Raw genomic sequence first — 19161 nt, 5'->3', positions numbered from 1 at the left:
TGTAGCAAGCCCACTGGGCTGCCCCTGTGGGTCCCGCGCGATGCCGAGTTGCAAATCCCGCACATATCCCACATCGGGCCCCCATGGGCTGCCCGTGTGGGGCCCACGAGGGCCCGCAATTCCGAGCCCCGTTTGTGCTACTGGGGGAAGATCGCACAGCAGGGAGAGCGCCTCTCCGTGAGATTAAGCAGCCGCCTGTCCGTGATGTTTGCTACCGGCGCCTGCTCACGCCGATTCTTTTCACTGAACAGCAGCCTAGTTTATCCGCTCAGTTTTTAGCCAACGTTATTCTGGAGTAAATTCACACCAAGAACAAAGCATTCACGAAGGCAGTCCCAGAGTTTTATTAAGCAAGAGTGATGACAAAAAAAACTAAAACTGATCTTTCACGAGAACTGCACTTTGTGATGTTGCAACTTGCCCCACCCCAAGTACTTTTCAACGTCTTGTACGGTTGCGTAGCTAATGTCTGTCAATTTCTTTCCCTCTCATAAACGGCTTAACAAGATGTTGAATAAATATTGTAGAGGTGAGTTTGTTAAGTGTGATGTAACCTGTGTAAAATCCGAATTTTTTTGGCATTATTTTATTTGTTGGCAGACAACTTTTGCAAAGTCCTTGGCTTCAGCAGCGAGGTTCTCAAGGACGTACAAGAGATGCCTTCCGCTGGAGTTAAAGGCAGTATCAAAGATGGCAAATTGGGCATCATTTTTTTCTTTCGAGAGAAAGTGGTAACCTATTTAACGAAGCCATCTTAGTTTCTTGGCTTAGCAGTGAATGTGCTGTAGCGAACAGGAATATTCTTTCCTTGTTGACATTCCAAATAAAGCTAATGAGTGCCTACACAACATCTGAGTCTTCATTTCTACCACTGAATTATCGTACATCTCAAAATTGGCGCTAAAATAGTGGCCACTGGACCTAACGCAGGCTAGTGACACTTTCGACGGCTGCAGGAGTTCATTGTAACCAACAAGAGTACAGGTTTCATTGATACAGCAGCATATGTTTCTAACATAACCTAAACTTATAGCCTATGTGGCCGTTATAAAAGTACCAGCGTTTACCGTCAGACTATGATTCAACCAAAAATAATAAAAGGCTGTAAAGATCACACACATTCTAACCTAGTGCGCTATAAACCGCACGGTGCCTCTTAAAAATTGGCAAGAATATCTGAGCGACAAGAGAAAGTCAGGTTTGAGTACAACAGTTAGGGTGAGAGTAAAACTCCACACTTTTGTCTTTGCACAAGTTCGTCGGCAGTCTATGCAAGGTCCACACAAATGGTGTCTGCACCGCCTTTATATGATTCGCACCCGAATGCGTCAAAAAACTCTGGTGAGTTGGCAATGGGCACAACGCAGTCGAGTCGAGACTCATCGGTGTTGTTGCGCCAGCTTCCGCCGCAAGTCAATAGGCAAAATCTTCTGAACAGAACTTGCTGAGCGCTCTGCCAGACGTCGCGAAAATTGGTCGCCTTACTTTGCTCTTCGTAGTGTTCCCTGACCGCACGGTACGCGATCAGCAGAGAGTACGTCCACATGAAAATATGCAGAGCTCGGCTTTTTGGGAGTTTGTTGAAGTCGGCTGCCTCACTCATGAGCTCGGAGTGCACCATGCAGTGTAAGAAAAACTCCGCGTAGTGTCGGAACCACTCTTCGAAACTGCTCTCGGGCGGCTCCCCGGCGCGGAACACTTGCGTTGCGAGGAGGACGCCAACCACGCCCATGTCGAACTCAATGGGAACCTTGCTCGAGTAGAGCACGGGCGGCCGCCGCAGTGCTGCCGGCAGGAAAATGGTGTTCAGCATTCGCGAGTACGTGACGTCATTTGAGAGCTGATGGCGACCGAAGATGGCCTCCTCTGCCGACGGTGGATCAGCGAGGCGCCGTAGCGCTTCGCGTGTCTTCAGTTCTGCGTGCAACTTGGGCAGGGCTGCCGAGGAGTTGGACATCACGCTGGGGTGCCAGACAGATGCGTTGGGTGACGTGCTCATTGTGGTGTTGTGGGCGCGGAGGACAACGTCCTTTATATACGAGACTACCAAATTCTCGTCGTCTTCGTCCATGCCCATCTTGAGTATGTGCTTTGCGAATACCTTGCGCACCTTTAAAAAAATCGCGTCTGCTCTTGATGGGTCCGACGTAAACGGTGTCGCCAGGTTATTGAACACGGTCGCCCAAACCGGCGGAAGAATCTCTTCCGCCAGTTGGAGGCACGTAATTGTCATGTGGCCCAGCGGAATTCGGTAGAAACGACCTATCTCGACTGAGATCTGGGTTAAGATGTAACCGAGACCCAAGGCGTGGTTTTTCCGGAATCCGTCTACGACCAATTTAACGACGTCTATTTCAGTCGCAAGTACGTTGGAAGTGTTTTTCAGCTTCAGATTGCGTGGTAGGAGGTTGCTGACAAAGGTAAACCAGTCGTCTCCACCGATGTAGTCCATGAATATTGTTTTGCTAATGCCGCTCATTTCCGCCTCCTCGGATGGTCTCTTTTGAGGCAAAAGGATCTCGTCGAATTTCAGAAGAGGTGAAACCGCAGTGATGGCATTGTCCACTGAAAGATTCGAAAGCCCGGAAAAAGTGTATTCGACAAGCTGACTCAGGAATTCTGGTAGCCAGGCGGTGTCGGCTGGTACGGCCATTTTCTCTCTCAGGGATTTTCCACGGGACACATAGAGGCAGAGCTCACCGCGGTGGGTGACGACGCTGATGCTGTACAGGGTGGTGATTCCCCTAAGGAGCGACAAACGGATGACATGGCGCAGGGCGGATGCAGTGTCCTTTGACGTCAGGATGGTGGCGTGGTTCGCGACGACGTCTCTGATGCCTGCGTGGACGAGGTGTTGGCGATAGGTGCCGAATGCGTAGCATGATGTGAATGCGGCTGCCAGCTGATCCAGGACAGGATATCGGCTTTCAGTTTTCTTTCGGCCAAGAAGACGCCGCTGCAGGGAATTGAGCATGTCGTCTCGAGCCCTTTCTATGATATCACTGTTTCCGAACGCCCTGTCATCCAGTCTGCCGCACACGTGTTGATGGAAGTTGTCGCATGGATCGATTTGGTTGTTCATGAGCAATAAGAGCTCTTCGGCGGCCAGTTTGCACTCGACGCTATCACAATATTTCATGACTCTACTTGCATACGGCCACATGGCCCACATCAGAAAAACCCCGGTGGCTGCCATTGCTGTCGTCACGCATCCCACGATGAACGCCCTCCGCATCCCTTCGGGTTTCTCGGTTGTGGAACTCCTGGGGGTGATCTGCAGTTGAGTTGTGGAACCAACTGCAAAGAGAGGTGTGCTCCAGTAAGTCATAGTGAATGTAATAGGCGGATTGGTCGGAAAGAGAAATAGCCTTTCACTCCGCTTCTTTTTAGGGTTTAAAATATTTAATGGACAATACACGACCTCACTTCTTACTTGGGCAAAGCATTGACTTGGAATTACTCTCTTAAAGCACATAGTGAGCGTAATGGTAGGTCTCTATTTTTAGAATTCTGCGCGGGGTTCCAAATTTACATTTTTTATTTTTGTTAAACTATTTACAAACCTACATGACATCGATATTATAAGGTTGTAAGAAAGAAGTAAGGTTGGAAGAAAGAAGAGGTAAGAAGAAGTGCGACTTCGTCCGCTTTACATACTGTGTTGGTCAAGAACATAGCTGTTTGGCTGTCGAGAAAAATCTCTACTGATAACCTTTAGAATGAAGTCCATATCCCTAAATTTCAAGACGCTTGCTGTCCTCACTGATACCTGCGACAATACGCAAGTTTGAGAGAAAAAGATATGTTCTAGGATCGTCCATTGCGATTATGGGGCATATCGAAATTTTCGAATACTATCAAGTAAGCTTATGAAAAAAAAAACAATTCAAATGTATAACCGACTCCTGAACGTCTCTCTTCAGTGTGCAATACATAAATTAGGAATATATAGCCATGCCTATGTTACTGGCCGCATTTTTTTTCATAATGCACGGTGTGTCTGCAACTGAAGTTTCACGAAACTAAGCTCAACTCAACAGCAAACGTTCGACAGAGGTCTGTTTGGTTGGGTAAGCAAAATTTATTTGAATTAGAAAAGAGGACAGCCAAGTTAAGATAGCAAGACGTTTCCGAACCTCCTCGATTCCTTCATCGCGTGTGTCTTCAGGTTAAACCGCCCCGCGTCTGCAGAATGTGCCATGACTGGTTGCTGCCAGCTACGCGGGTGTGGCTCGGTCTCAGCACAATGGTTCCGTCAGTCAGTCATGCGGTCACATGCATGGCAGTTCTCGGCCACTGCAGTTCAATCCTTGTTCATTTTTCTGACGTCAGCTTTGTGCTGCTTCATTTTTTTTTCTGGGGGGGGGGGGGGGGGGGAATCTTTGTTTTGTCAACGTACGACGCCGAGCACTCCGAACAAGGGATTTTGTATGCCACTCCTTGGGCCTTCTATTTATGAGTTTGGGCCTTCTATTTGTTTCTATTTGGGCCTTCTATTTATGAAGATCGCCCAGTACGCCCCGCTCCGCTCCCGTTTAAACACCTGCCTCTACGGTCAAAGCAAATGGCGGCTCACCGCTCTGAGATCTTGCTGAATAAAAGTGGCCACCGATCACCACTAAGTAAGCCACTGACTGATAGAGGAGTACAAATCAAGGTGACGGGCACATTCGCACCTATCTAGCACCAGCAGGTTTGAGTGGCTATCATTTTTCTTGTGTAATGCAGCCCTCTTTCGGTGAAAAAGCTGGTGTATGTTATGTGTTTTAGCTTCTAGGTTTTATAGGGCTTTATATTCCCCAAGCGACTCCGACTACGGGGGACGCTATAGTGGAGGTCTCCAGATAATCCCGACCAGCTGGGGCCCTTCATCGTACTATGACATCGCACAGTACACGGGTCTCTAGCATTTCGCCTCCATCTAAACCTGACCGCAGCGGCCGGGATCGAACCCGATTTCTGGTCAGCTGCAGAGCACCGTAACCACTGGGCACTAAGCCATCGCGCTGGCTTGGTGGGCGTGTGTAAGGGAGTGCGTGTGTGAGCCTGTGTGTTGGTGAGTGAGTGAGTGTGCAAGTGCGCGCTTGAGTTAGTGTGGCATTCCATGTGCGTGCATGTGAGTGAGTGGATGATTTAGTGCGCTAGCCTTATGTGTTGAGTTTAGTGGCGCATCAGCATCCAAGGCTATAATGCGCCTGTGGTGGTGGCGCTGTTGCAGTGGCCGGCGTGGCGAAGATGACGACGGAGTAGTGCGCGTGGTGTGTGGAGTGCGCGTGAGTGTGTTCGAACGCCGCGGTTGTGGCTGGGTCGACGGCGGAGACCCGTGTGTGTGAGGGGGCTGTGCCGCAGTGATGTGACGTCTTCGGGCCGCCATCTCGCCTGTGCCATCCTTCAACGACGCGTCGACATCGGTTCGACGCCTTCGTGACGAGCCATTTATGCGCACTTCCTTTCCTTAAAATGATCGGAAAAACGTTGTCAACGCCAACGCCAATGAACACATTGAACGCCGACGGCCTGTGGCTTTAGGGCCGCGTTTCTGGCACAACGTTGTCAACTGCAACGCATGCAGCGCATATCTGTCTCTACAGCCGCATAGCTTAAAGCACGACTGAGGTGTCCACTGTTCTGAGGGCAGTTATGCGCCTTCCCTCTGCGTTGCAAGCTCCCGCTCCACTAGTTTCGCAGCTTAAAGCGCGACTAAGGTGTCCACTGCTGGTTAAAACTAACAAGGGTGACAGCGACGCCACAAAACGCAGAAATGAGCTCCAAAGAGTTGCGCTTTAAAAGGAGATGATAATAAATTGGTTTGGTTTGGTTTGGTTTGTGGGGTTTAACGTCCCAAAGCGACTAAGACTATGAGAGACGCCGTAGTGGAGGGCTCCGGAAATTTCGACCACCTGGGGTTCTTTAACGTGCACTGACATCGCACAGTACACGGGCCTCTAGAATTTCTCCTCCAAAGAAATTCTAGCCGCCGCGGCCGGGAGATAATAAATTGGTTTTCGAGGAAAGGAAATGGCACAATGTGTCACATATCTCGGCGGACACCTGAACCGCGCCATGAGGGAAGGGAAGAGAGGAAGGTGGGAGTGAAAGAAAAGAGAAAGAAAGACGTGCCGTAGTGGAGGTCTCCGCAATAATTTCGGCTACCAGAGGATCTATAATGTGCACTGACATCGCACAGCACACGGGCGCCTTTTGCGTTCCGCCTCCATCGAAACGCGGCCGCCGCGGTCCGGATGGAACCCGGGTACCACAACTCGGTAGACGAGCGCCTTAACCACTCAGCCACCGCGGCAGAGAGGCAAAGAGATGGTAGGTTGGTATATGGGGTTTAACGTCCCAAAGCGACTAAGGCTATGACAGACGCCGTAGTGGAGGGCTCCGGAAATTTCGACCACCTGGGGTTCTTTAACGTGCATTGACATCGCACAGTACACGGGCCTCGAATTTCTCCTCCAAAGAAATTCAACCGCCGCGGCCGGGATCGAACCCGCGTCTTTCGGGCCAGCAGCCGAGCACCATAGCCACTGAGCCACCGCGGTGGCTTAGAGGCAAAGAGAGGTACTTTCGCATTCTCCAAATGCGGGTCGGCGCAGTGATCTCTAATTGTTTATTTACATTTTTTTTTGGTACAACAATTTTCGTGCGCTTCATTTTTGAAAAATAAATGGCAAGCGATATAGATGTTATACCATAAGTCTTGCTTTCAGTGTTGACGGTTATGTGAGCAATATACATTTCGAATATAGGGGAAAACAGGTCGTCCGCGGAGATATCCCGCCATGGTGTGTTCAGGAAGGTCAAAGCACATACCCGGGCATTTCACGAGCAGGAATAGCGGTCTTCATTACTCAGTTGGGGGAAGGGGCTTTCTTCCGCCCTCAGTCCCCTCAGACAAGGCGGCTGGTAGGCGCTTCTGGTTAAAGGGAGACTGAAGCACTTTTTTTGAAAATCCGGCTGGCAGCGGCGACCTATAGTTTTTCATGCTGTATGCTCAAATATCGCATCCAAATAAGGCAAAAACAAGCGCGAATTGCCTTTTTTAGCAGAAATATGCGGCCTGTGCCGCGGGGCACGCCGCGCGGCGCGCCGCCGCCCGTGATTGGTCAAGCGAGGTCGTGACGTCATTTTGAGGACTGGAGAAGCTGCCGATGCGGATCCGGCGCTGCGCTGAGTGCAGATCGCAGCTTTCCGTGGCGTTGTAATAGCGAATATGGCGACTATTTTTTTTACTGACCTCCACAGAAAAGGATACTACAGTTTGTTCATTCCACGTATCACCTGAAAGCAAAAAAGACACGATCAAAAAATTCTACGCCTAGCACAAGCATACGCTAGCGTGAAAGACACGTACGCAGATCATGCGTAAAAGGTGCCAGCACAACCTCGGCTGGTATTCTCGGAAAGGAAGGGGTGCGAACAATACTCAAGTCAATTACCACCACCGGACGCCTCCTGGCTCGTCCGAAAGAGCGTCATCCTAAAGAAAAGGCCCAAAGCGCTGTGTACAAAAAATCCTATTCTCACTACCCGGCGTAGGTTGGGGCAAGAAAGTGTTTCAGGGAAACGATGAAGCAGCACAAAGCTGATGTCAAAATTAGCGAAGCGCAGTGGCCAAGCACTGCGAGGCATGTGACCACAGGATATTGAAGGAATCACTGTGCGCTGGAAACCAAGCTAAATACGCGCACAAGGCTGCTGCTTCACTCGTGGCGCGTTCAGCAGATGCCAGAAAATATTAATCGCTGCCTCGGAAACGTTCGCCCTTCCTAGATTTGCAGTTTAGGTTCAGTGAAGTAGTGGCCAACTATATGTGTGTTTAAAAGCCAAGCTAGCTGCAACTCGTTCCCTGCCACAACTTGAAGAAGAAACCGACTAAGGTTGCGAGACATGATGTTTTTTTGCAAAAACTTGATTGGCATTCATTTCTCTGTTAAATTTGCATCCGAAATCAGAACGTCGAACGCTTTCATTCTAATCGCTTAGATACGATTAAACGAGATGCCGCATATGAAGAGCTTCAATGCTTGCTTGCTTTGCTTTATTGTATTTTGCTTTGCTTGCTTGCTTGGACACGTCGAACCGAGTACAAAATCACTAACCGAGCCTTGCTGAGCACGCCTCAGGTGGTCTGGCCGCACCTATAAGCTGAGAAGAGCAACACATGCTTGAGCATCTATTAGGTTTCTGCAGGGGCGTGTTTCTAGTGAGAGAGAGAGAGAGAGAAAACTTTATTTACAAAGGAATTCGGGGCACGCCCCAGGGTCCCCGCACGACCCCACTGCACTCAAGTGTTTATGTTCCTGAGGTCCATAACACTGGCAGCACGGCCGGTGGCGATGGTCTGCACGGCCGGGTCCTCCGAGTGCAGCAGGGTCTCCCAGTCCTCCCAGGTCTTGAGGTTCTCTAGGTCCCGCGGGGGAGGGTCCGCCGGGCAGAGGGAAAGGATGTGGAGGGAAGAAGCGAAGGGTTCTGGGCATAGGGCGCAAGCAGGAGTGGGGAAGGAGGGATGATAGTGGGTTAGGGTAAGGGGCGAGGGGAGAGTATGTGTTTGTAATCTGCGCCAGAGTGTTGCGTGTCTGTTGTCTAGGGAGGGGTGGGGCGGGGGGTAGAGCTGGCGAGAGGCTCTGTATGCCTGGGTCAGCTCACTGAATGAGTGCATGCGATCCTTCGTGAATCCCCGATCCGAGGCCACCTGAGCCCGGTTTAAAGAACCTCGGGCTAAAAGGTTGGCGGCCTCGTTTCCGGGATTCCCGGAGTGCGCAGGCACCCATATCAGCTCCACTTGGCGGGGCGGGGGTGCATCGGGCGAGTCCAGTATGCCAAAAGCAGGGACATGAACTCGGCCTCGAGCAAAATTTAGAATCGCAGTTTTAGAGTCAGTTAAAATATACCTGGCTTCCGTGCGGGTTATAGCAAGTGCAATGGCGGCTTCCTCTGCAGCCTCTGGGGACGTATCTGGAGGGAGAGGTAGTGTGAGGAGGGTGGATGAAGAGGAGTCCACCGCAGCTGCTGTCGCTTCATCACCCGTGCAGGCAGCGTCCACCCATACGGCGTCCGGCTGGGGGCCGTACGCTCGATGGAGTGCCTTCGCACGGGCTCTGCGGCGCTGCTCATGGTGGGACGGGTGCATATTCCTCGGGAGCGGCCTGATGAGAAGCTCTCGGTGAAGGGATCGTGGGATGGCGAGAAGGGTTGGGTCGTTGGCCGGTATTTTGATTCCGAGGGAGTCCAGGATATACCGACCTGTGGAAGTTTTTGTGAGCCTGATGTATTGGGCCTGTCGGTGGGCCTCCACCAGTTCCCCGATCGTGTTGTGGAGGCCCAGGCCTAGTAATCTGTCTGTGGGTGTGTTGAGGGGAAGATGAAGTGCTACCTTGAATGCCTTGCGAATCAAAGCATCCAAAGCGTTTATGTCATGTTTGGATAGTTGTAAGTATGGGGTAGTGTACAGTACACGGCTGAGGACAAAGGCATGAATGAGGCGACATAGGTCGCGCTCCTTCATGCCTCTATGATGTCCCGAAACCCTGCGGATGAGGTGCGATATCGCGCCTGCAATCTGCTTGAGTTTCTTGAGGGTAGTGGTGTTTTTGCCATCGTTCTGGATGTGCAAGCCCAATACACGGAGGGTGCCAACCTCAGGTACCGGGTAACCATTCAATTCAATGGCAATGGGGGAGCGGGGACAGCGGTGGTTCTTAGGCCGGATGAGGAGCAGTTCGGACTTCTCTGGGGAGCAAGACAGTCCGATGGTCCGTGCGTAATTTTGGGTGAGGGTGGCTGCTTCCTGTAAGGTGTTCTCTATGTCGCCGTCACTGCCGTGGGTGGTCCACAGGGTGATATCGTCGGCATAAAGAGTGTGCTTGAGGTGGGGAATAGTTGCCAATTTCCGAGCGAGGGGTATGAGGGTTATGTTAAAGAGAAAGGGGGAAAGGACGGACCCTTGAGGGGTGCCGATACTCTGAAGTGTGTAGGAGGGGGAAGACAGAGGGCCGAAGTGTATCTCAGCCGTGCGGTCAGTCAGGAATGCTTGAATGTAGGCATACGTGCGCACACCCACATTCAATGGGGATAGAGCAGTCATGATCGCCTGATGTTCAATGCGATCAAAAGCTTTGGAGAGATCCAAAGCTAAGACTGCCTTGGTGTGACCTGGAAGAAGCGGGTCAAAAAGGTCGTGTGTGAGTTGCAGCATGGCATCCTGTGCGGATAGATGAGGGCGGAATCCCACCATGCTATGCGGGTAGAGATTGTTGTCCGCCATGTGACTTGTGAGTCTCGCTAACACAACATGCTCGAGGAGCTTCCCGAGGCATGAGGTTAGCGAAATCGGGCGAAGGTTTTGAATGGTGAGTGGTTTGTTGGGTTTTGGTATAAATATTACCTTCGCGTGGCGCCAGGACTGCGGGAGGTTACCCACCCTCCAGCACTGGTTGAAGTATTTCGTAATGTGGGTGATCGATTGGTCATCCAGATTACGGAGCATGGAGTTTGTGATTTGGTCTGCACCAGGTGCGGAGTTGGCGCGGAGAGTCAGGAGGGCCGCTCTGACTTCCGTCTCCGTGATGTCGGTGTCGAGTGTTGGATTTGCTTGTCCTGTGTAGTGCGGTAGAGGTATGGGGCCGCCTGGAGATGTGTACATGGTTTGAAGTGTGTCTAGAAGGGTGTCGGGATCGTCAATGTGTTCATGTGTGAGGCGTGTCACGTGGTGCTGTGCTGCTGATTTGGTGCGTGTGGGGTCAATGAGGTGTCGGAGGAGTTGCCATGCACGTTTGCTGGACAGGTTTCCGGCGATGCCGTCACATATCTGTCCCCAGTTGGATCGACAGAGCTCCTCACAGTGCTGTTGGATTTGTGTCTGCAGCGCGGCCAGCCGCTTTTTAAGCGTTCTGTTGTGTTTGTTGCCTTTCCAGCGTTCCAGGATGCTGTGATAAGCCTCCCAGAGGTGGGCTAGGCGTGTGTCAAGGGTCGGTGTTTCGGTTGTAGTTTCAATGTGTCGCGTGTTGTGGTGAACGTCATGCTTGAGTGATTGCACCCATGCATCGATGTCTGCGATGGGAGTGTCTGGGAGGGCGGTGCGTGCAGCGCGAAAGGCATCCCAGTTAATGAGTTCGTGTGTCATATTTGCGTGACGGGGTGGTTTGTAGTGAGCATATTTCTGCTTTTAGAAGAGGCGCTTCTTCGAAATGGTGACACGCCTCTCAAGCGCGAGGAAATGAAAGGAACTGCGTCATGGTTCAGCCGCGACGGAAATCTCCAGAGATCACATTAGGGACAAGCTCTGCATGTAGCCGGTCTCACGAAAGTGCTTCGAGCAGAGTACGCTTGCTTTGGTCGGCTTGAATTCTTCGTCAAAGCAGCCAGCGCTTGCGCTGCGAGCGTATGATCTTGCGGAAAACAGTGGAAGACGACACAGTCGCGGGCGTAGTTGTTCGAGGACACGAAAGCAGAGTAGTACCTCGTGTTGAATCTGATTCTCAAGGTCGGCTGACACGCTTTGTACGTCACAACGCACGCAGTACGAGGAACAACGCATGCAGCACGAGAAACAACGCGCGCTGAAAGCTCTCTCGGGTGCGCCGAAGTATCCCCGGCTCCTCAACGTGACGTCACGTTGGCCGACATGGACGAGGTTTCCCTCTCCGCTGTTCTCCTCTCCTGCGGTCGCGCGCGGCGCGGGAGATTTAAACATCGCGTTTATAATTGGTGATTGCGCCACTGTTCTGGACAAAATCGAAAAAATAATTTCACAGACGTGATCAGCAATGACACTACTTCAAAACCCTAAAAAATTAGCTGAATCGAAAACCGCCTCAGTCTCCCTTTAAGCCAACAAAAGGGGGCATCCCCTCGCTGGCGCCGCTATGTCTCTGGTGGAACGAAGACATGAATGGGTGTCTCCTTGCAGCTCCGACGAGGTTGCTGGCCACCGCAACCGCAGGTGAGGCACTGTCACCGCCGTCATCGCCACGCTGGCGCCAAGGCAATACAACGGTGGGGACACGGAAGGACCACGATACCTCGACAATCACTACGAATTGTACTAACTACCGACTAGTTGGAGGTAGAATTGTGTGAAATCGGACAGCAGCTAACAGGGTGAACGTACAAAGTAGGACTCTACTTGACGCATCACAGACGAAAAATCTTTCCAGTTTATCAAAAATCACATCTCGCCCTATGAGAGCCCGAAAACGAACGTTCGGGAAGATATGCAAAGGCATTTGGGGGGAGGGGGGCATACCCTCCCCCCCCTTAGGACCTCCACTGGCTGCACATGCCTCTGCGGGAGTGCTTGTGTATGTGTGTGAATGATTGAGTGAATGTGTGTTATGTTGTATGTGTGTGCGAATGAGTGGGCGAGTGAGTGTGGGTGCGTGTTGGATTCTTGGATTCCGGAGAGGCCGCCCGTACGAAAGTATGTCACATCGACGAATCTCTCCTCAGCAACCGCACTTACCCATATGCGCCCACAACCCCTCTCCACCCTCCAGAATCGTGCACATACCAGGAGCTGGGAAACCAAAACGCTACGACAATATCCGTTTCAAAGACGCGACGGAACGGCGATAAATGCGATATGTGAAGTGCATACAACAGAATGACATTGCTCGCACCACATTTTATGAATACCTGCGCATTTGTTTGCCTCAGCATTTTAAATACAAATCTCCACCATCCTATTTTTCTTCGTCAAGGGTAGCGACACAGACGCTTCAACCAGTGATCTTCAGAGCGGTAGAGAATAATGACCAGAGCACTCGGACCACTACCGCAGTCATTGTTTTTATCAGATACGCTGTACACGCAGCAGTTATAGCGGTTATGCAACTTACACCGGACTGATGACTTCCTCGCCTCAGAAAATTGATTTCCCAGATCAGTTGTTGCTCCCCAGAGTTCCGACCTTTCGGCCCCATGTACAGTCGATGACATGTGTTCCTGCATTGAGAAATAACGCACAATCGTTAACCGAATTTTTAAATCACCGAAAACCCTGCAGCGCTGTATTCATCGTTGTCCCAGTGACGAAATGGTATCTGCCTCCGTTGCATCCAGAATTTCACTTTGACCTGCTGATTTGTCGTCAGATGACGTTAGAGATATGAATACTTTCATTTATGAACACATTTACACGGATGAGTGATTTCTGTGAACAATGAAAATTTTCTTATAAGAGCGCACATCTTTAGCGGCCGTTCCTGCGTGCGTTGAGCTACGTTCCTCGGCGTAACCGAGCGAATGAGCAGATCCGTGGATGAAATGAGGGCGAAGGCACAGCGCAGCGGAGGAGGAAAGAAGGCGATAGCGATGGCAGCGCGAGGGAACGAAGCGTAGTCGGAGTCTACGACGGCACGCGGCGCAACCCAGCGCAGCCCAAAAAGTGGCGACGTTACAAAACTCGGGATTGATAGAGACGATGGGCCGTCATCAGAGTAGGGTAAATACAAAATGTCAAACACCGATACCGCTGCACCGACTACGATGTTATAGAATAGAATTAGAATAGAATTTCAGTGCTTCCTCAATACTCGCGTGGAAGTTCTTTAGGGCCAGGAGGCAATTTTTCCCCGTCTGCTGTTTCCTTTTGAACTCCGAAAAAGCTAATCTGCTCCACAAGTCAACAGAAGAGGTCAGAAATAACACGTATTTGGGGTGTTCTACAAATTGCCGCCTGAAATTTGGCCTGAAACGCAAAAGCTGAAAATTCATCTTTTAATTTATTTCACTCCTCTTTCGAACAAAATATTCGAAACTTTGTGTCTCAATGTATGGAATGGTGAACAACATTTATGTTTTCTCTAGCTATTCTGCCTCCGTATATCTTTAATGTTCGGCTAAAGTTGATGCGGACACGCTGTGGACAGCGAGAAGATTTTCATTATCGCGCCACACGACGTATATGTAACTTTCATTGACCGAGTGGGAAGGGAATTGGCTGAGGTGAAAAAATACGGAGACTTTCCGCGTATTTCCACTGTTTTTAACACACAAACACACCCACACACACGCACGCACGCACACACACACACACACGCACACACACACACACACACACACACACACACACACACACACACACACACACGCGCGCGCGCGCGCGCGCACGCACGCACGCACACACACACATATATATACACCAATTCTATACACAGCAGACAATTCTCGCAAATGCCTAAAGAACAAAATATTATCTGGAGGCGAACTTCCGACACACTCTTCGCGCTTCGCGACTCTGAGCTCCAGTACCATGAATATGCTCGATGCCTTCCGCGCGGTCCTTCTCGCAAGTGCAGCCTTTAGCCTGTTGCTCCGATGCGGAGGAGTCGGACTTCGCAACTTCTTGCGGCTTCCATGACTTTCCCCAGGCAGTGGCGGCTCGATGGTCGCAGAAGTTTTCTCTCCCCCTGAACAATTGAAAATCAACAGTGTGCGACACAGTCATGAAATAAAAATAGACTTTGACGTGCAAAACACAGTACTCTGCTGTACGTGCGGGTGCTTTTCAGAAAGTGGCTAAAGATGGAAGGTTGACCCTAATCCTAATGCTGGCTTGTAGTGGCTCTTTGTGATTTGTGACAACCTTTATTGGCGTTGCCACATTGGGAAACTTCATTCATACTTCACAAGCGGGAAAAGTATTTTCTTGCTGAGTGAATGCGTTTATCGGAAACTCCGAGCGGATAATTTCTATCTAACAAGAAGATTTCGCACGTCGCTCTCACCTAGCGGGAGGCTGAATGGAAGCATGCAATACAGCAGGGCTCCTGGCGAGTGCTTCTCGTCCGAGTTCGGCGCAGCGCTGCCTGGTGGGTGGTTGTCTCTGGCAGTTTCCCTGTAACCGGTGTCCTGGCTGCCATTTCGTTGCTTGATTTCGGTGCGGGCGTTCGGCGAAGAGCTCTTCGCTTCGTTCGTTGTTGGCGCCAGAACTGTACCGCGGTGGCCGTCTCTGGGTAGTTCGGTATCTGCGGCGTTCGGGATTGCGTGGCTTTGCTTCTTATCCTGGTCATCAGCCGCATGCGAAACGTTGTTTGCTTGGTTCGCGGTGGACGAAGCACCGGCGGGTGGCTGGTCTCTGGGAGCTCCCACAGAGTCATCATCTTTGCCACGGCGCCTTTCCTTCTTTCTTCGGGAGCCCGCACCCGACAAAGACTTGCGGTGTGACTTTTTCTTCTTGGCGGGGGCCGAGGATTCCCTGGACTTCCTCTCCCTTTCCTGGACCTTTTCTCGGGACAGCTTTGCTTCTGGACCGCTCGCCATTGCATTTTTTCTTCTTCTGCGCGCGGCCTGAATAACTTCTTCACTTTCCCTGCACGAGCTTTCCAAAGCACGCGCTTTAAAATCGGGATTATGTATGTTTTCTTCCTCACATAAAAAATGGCGCCCACCCATTTTGGAAAATAACGCCTAAGGGGGGGGGGGGGATCATGATTGTGGATAATGATTGTGGCCTCTGGCTCGCGAACCAGAGTGAAGAGAGAGGTTCCTTCATCGCACCTTCATGAGATTTGTACGAGCTTTCGTTTTCCCTCCGACTTCCGCTTCTTGCACGGCACGTCGCCACTAGTCCACCTCGTAGCAATGGCAACTAGACAGAGATCGTCAGTTAGGCACGCTCGTTTTGTGGTCAGCATCTTTACGCTCCGACCGTCCAGGACAAGCAACCTGTCATCATGGGCGAGAAGCAGTGATGCAATGTGAAGGGTCATGGAAGTAACAGCCGCGGATAGAGGAGGCGGTCTTGCGTGTTGTATCGTAAGAAGGGTTAATTAGAAATTAAGAAGCAGCAGTTCCCGCTGTCGTAACGACTGAAGCTTCCGGATATGGCCTTGGGGCGGTGCTTCAGCAAGACAACGGCCATTCCCTGCAAACTGTTGCGTCTGTCTCCAGTACCTTGACACCCCAAGAAAGAAAGTACTCTGTTGGCGAACGTGAGGCCCTAGCTTGCGTTTGTGCATGCGAACGCTGGAGCGTGTACTTGTGGGGCCGGCCTTTTGTTCTACGCACCGACCACAGTGCACTTGTCACTTTGCTGCCAACGAAAGGTACGGGACATCGGCCGTTGCGAATATCACTTTGTCTGGCTCGCCTGCTGTGCTACAACTATACTGTTGAGTACAGTAAAGGCAATGACAACTGTGTTGCGGATGCTATGTCTCGCCTTTCCTTACCAACCACATGATACAGTGAGCCAAGTGAGTTCGACGCTAGTGGCAACGATTTCTTCTACCTTCTATTCCCAGCTGCGACATTACAAGAGCCACATGAGCCAACCATCAGCGACGCGGTAGTTGCTCAAGCCATTCACTTTACATCTACGACGTGGCCGGACAAGAAATCTCTCCCGGAAAACCTCAGGCCATACTTTCTCCTCCGCTCGTAGTTGTCCGTCGTGCAGGGCGTCTTGTACTGAGGAGATAGACTCGGCGTTCCCGAAAGTTTTCGACGACGCCTCACGGATATCGCGCACTAGTCAAACTCCGGAATCAGCCGCATGAAGAGTCGGCTGCGAGAGCTGTACTGGTGGCCGCGAATGGACGAGCACGGCGAAGAATTGGTGCGGACATGCGTCGCGTGCCAGTCCTGTGACATGTCGGCTCGTCTGATAGCAGCTCCTCGGCAACCTGTCGCCTTTCCAGAGTAACCTTGGAATAAAGTTGGCATTGATATTGTGTGGCCTTTCAACCAAGCTACCAGTGGATGCCGCTTCGCGAGCACTCTCATGGATTATTATGTAAGTGGCCATAGGTTTTCTTCGCTGATACCATCACAACTGAACCAGTTCAATAATTTCTTCTAGGACTTTTCGCTCGTGAGGGTTACCCTCAAGAGATTGTGTCTGATCACGGACCACAATTCTCATCGGTGGTCATGCAAATTTTCTTCCGCGAATGGCGGATACGCCTTTGCTACTCGTCGATGTATCACCCCCAAGCCAATGGACTTGTTGAACCATTCAATTGAGTGCTCGAATCTTATATTCAGCTGGCTCCGTGCGAGCGACGCGACCTCCGTACAGCTATTTCGGACTACCTAGGTGTCTACCGCTGTACGCCACATGCCACGACAGGAATTGCACCAGCCGTCCTGCTTCATGATCGGTTGCCCCGCACAAGCCTCGTAGCCCTGCCGGATCAGTGCTTCCCAGTGGATCCGATGACAGCGCTTAAGCTTTTGCGGCAGAGGCTTGAGGAGAAGCAAGCGCAGTACAAGCTTTATGCGGACCAGCGGAGTGGCTCCAAGCCTCGTGACTTCGAGATCGTCCAGAACGTGCGTGTTAGGAAGCCCACTGTACGACGCAAACTGTCAGCTCGGTTTTCGGGGCCTCGGAAGGTTATGGAGCAATGTGGACCTGCATCATATCTGCTGGATGGTGGGCGAGTGGGGCACTCGTCCAGTGAATTGCCTGGAAAGTGCTATTTAAAAAAAATCCACTGGTAATTGGAAGAGGCAACGACGCGCCATCGTGTGAGTTTATAGAGGCATTTCACGTCCGAAAGAAAGGGTCGGATTGCGTCGGTCTGTTTAGGTGAAGCTTTACGCTTATTAGCATAATTTTTTAGATAGGCGTACCCGAGCCGGGGGTTTGGTGTTTGCGTTGCACATTTGCACGAGTGCGTGCCGCGTTTGTCCATGGGAAGAAAACCTTTATAAGCGTGTGTGTTTCAACCGTCAATAAAGTCAGTTAAGAGTAGTGCTTGTTTATTAATTTATTTATTGTTCCTCAAAGGTCCCTTTCGTGACATTACATGAGGGGTGAGGATAACACGGCAAAAATATTATACATTAATACAAAGTGGACAAAAATTACATTGATGAATAGGCTTCCTCGATAGTGGTCTTGAACCGTCGATGATTCATGATGGTGGCCATCACCATCGGCCGTCTTTCATTCCTCTGCTGTCCCTCGCCTTTTCTGTCGCGCTCCATGCATTCCCAATACCAATATATCTCCGATGGCGCCAACAAATGCCCGCGCGGTGGATAGCAGTAAGCGAAGAAGACTGAAGGGGCGCTGGTGTCCCAAGCTTCAGAAGAAGAAGTTTCGGCGTTCGAGCGGGTTGCTTTCTGTGTGGCTCTCCCGTACGCCTTTTCGCTCCTTGAATACAAAGTTTTCTGTTCAAGTGTTCCTGGAGCCTGTCGCGGCCGCCCCCTTCCTGTCAAAAGTTAGGTAAGTTCCTGGCTTTCTTGCCCTGCGCGTAACTGCAGCACACGCAGTTGTGCTTGCGGACTCAATATGGGCACCAATGCGGTACACGTAGGTAGGTCCCCCAAACAGTGGCATTGTGGTAGATCGTGAGCAGAGCTTGCGGGAGGGCCATACTCTGCACAGCAGAGACGCTGGAAACTCACTGAGTTTTAGAAAGGTAGATGCAGGAAGAACTTTTTCCTCTGTTTTCAAAGTTAGAGCTCTCTACAGTTTTCGGCATTCGAAGACTCCATACCAGCTGCCTGAAGAGTGTGTTGCTCAGGTCGGCTTATGACAGGGTGGGCGGGGCTTACAGCCTGAACTCTCAAGTGTGTGCCAACTGCTTTCATAGCGTCCAGATCTTCCTGGCAGGGCAATACACCCAATGAATGGGAATTCTATTTGGAGAAAACTATGTCGTCCCGCCGCACGTTGCGACCAAAGAATCCCGCCTTCATGGAAACAGCAGCATACATATGAACACAAACGAAGGTAAAGCATCCAACCGCAAGCGCTGAATAAAACCGCAGTTTTTATTTCCATGTACTGTGCTTTATATGCTTCACGATAGTGACAAAAACCAAAGAAAACAAACAGTCTTAGCGACCCGGGCACGACTGCCTCCCTGCAATCATAGAGGGTGTCGGCAGTGCGCAAAAAGTATATTTTGTTTTAACAACGACAAACGGAAAGCGTACTTACACATCTCTCTGAGCAGTTCCATATTGCATATGCCTCAATAATTTCCCTCCTTGTTTCATCACTGCGCTTGCTCAAAACAATCGTCTCGTCAAAGGAAGCATTACGGTTTGTACATATTTTTGCACTGTCTATAGAGTGTTGCTTCAGATGGCCCGAGGCAACGTTCTGGGCACTTTTTTTTATTTTCATTCAATCACGTTGCAGTTTCTTAGCACACGATTAGGAAATCGAATGCACCACATTGTCTTTATAGTCTACAA

General features: G+C 50.8%; 1 protein-coding gene across 1 annotated transcript; it reads right to left on the bottom strand.

Moving 5' to 3' along the window:
- Positions 1-482: 482 nt before the first annotated feature.
- Positions 483-15270, bottom strand: LOC149360071 (uncharacterized). Its single transcript, XM_089567772.1, has 4 exons — positions 14736-15270; positions 14260-14417; positions 12846-12951; positions 483-3297 (listed from the first exon to the last, which is right to left on the bottom strand). The coding sequence occupies exons 1-4, from the start codon at positions 15268-15270 to the stop codon at positions 1268-1270; spliced, it is 2829 nt and encodes a 942-aa protein (XP_089423898.1). The 3' UTR covers positions 483-1267.
- Positions 15271-19161: the final 3891 nt, after the last annotated feature.

Source organism: Amblyomma mixtum, chromosome 2 (genome assembly GCF_055824585.1).
Source record: "Amblyomma mixtum isolate Tamu chromosome 2, ASM5582458v1, whole genome shotgun sequence".
NCBI lineage: Eukaryota > Metazoa > Arthropoda > Arachnida > Ixodida > Ixodidae > Amblyomma > Amblyomma mixtum.
Note: the sequence above shows the minus strand (reverse complement) of the source record. Positions and strands in the feature narration are given on the sequence as shown.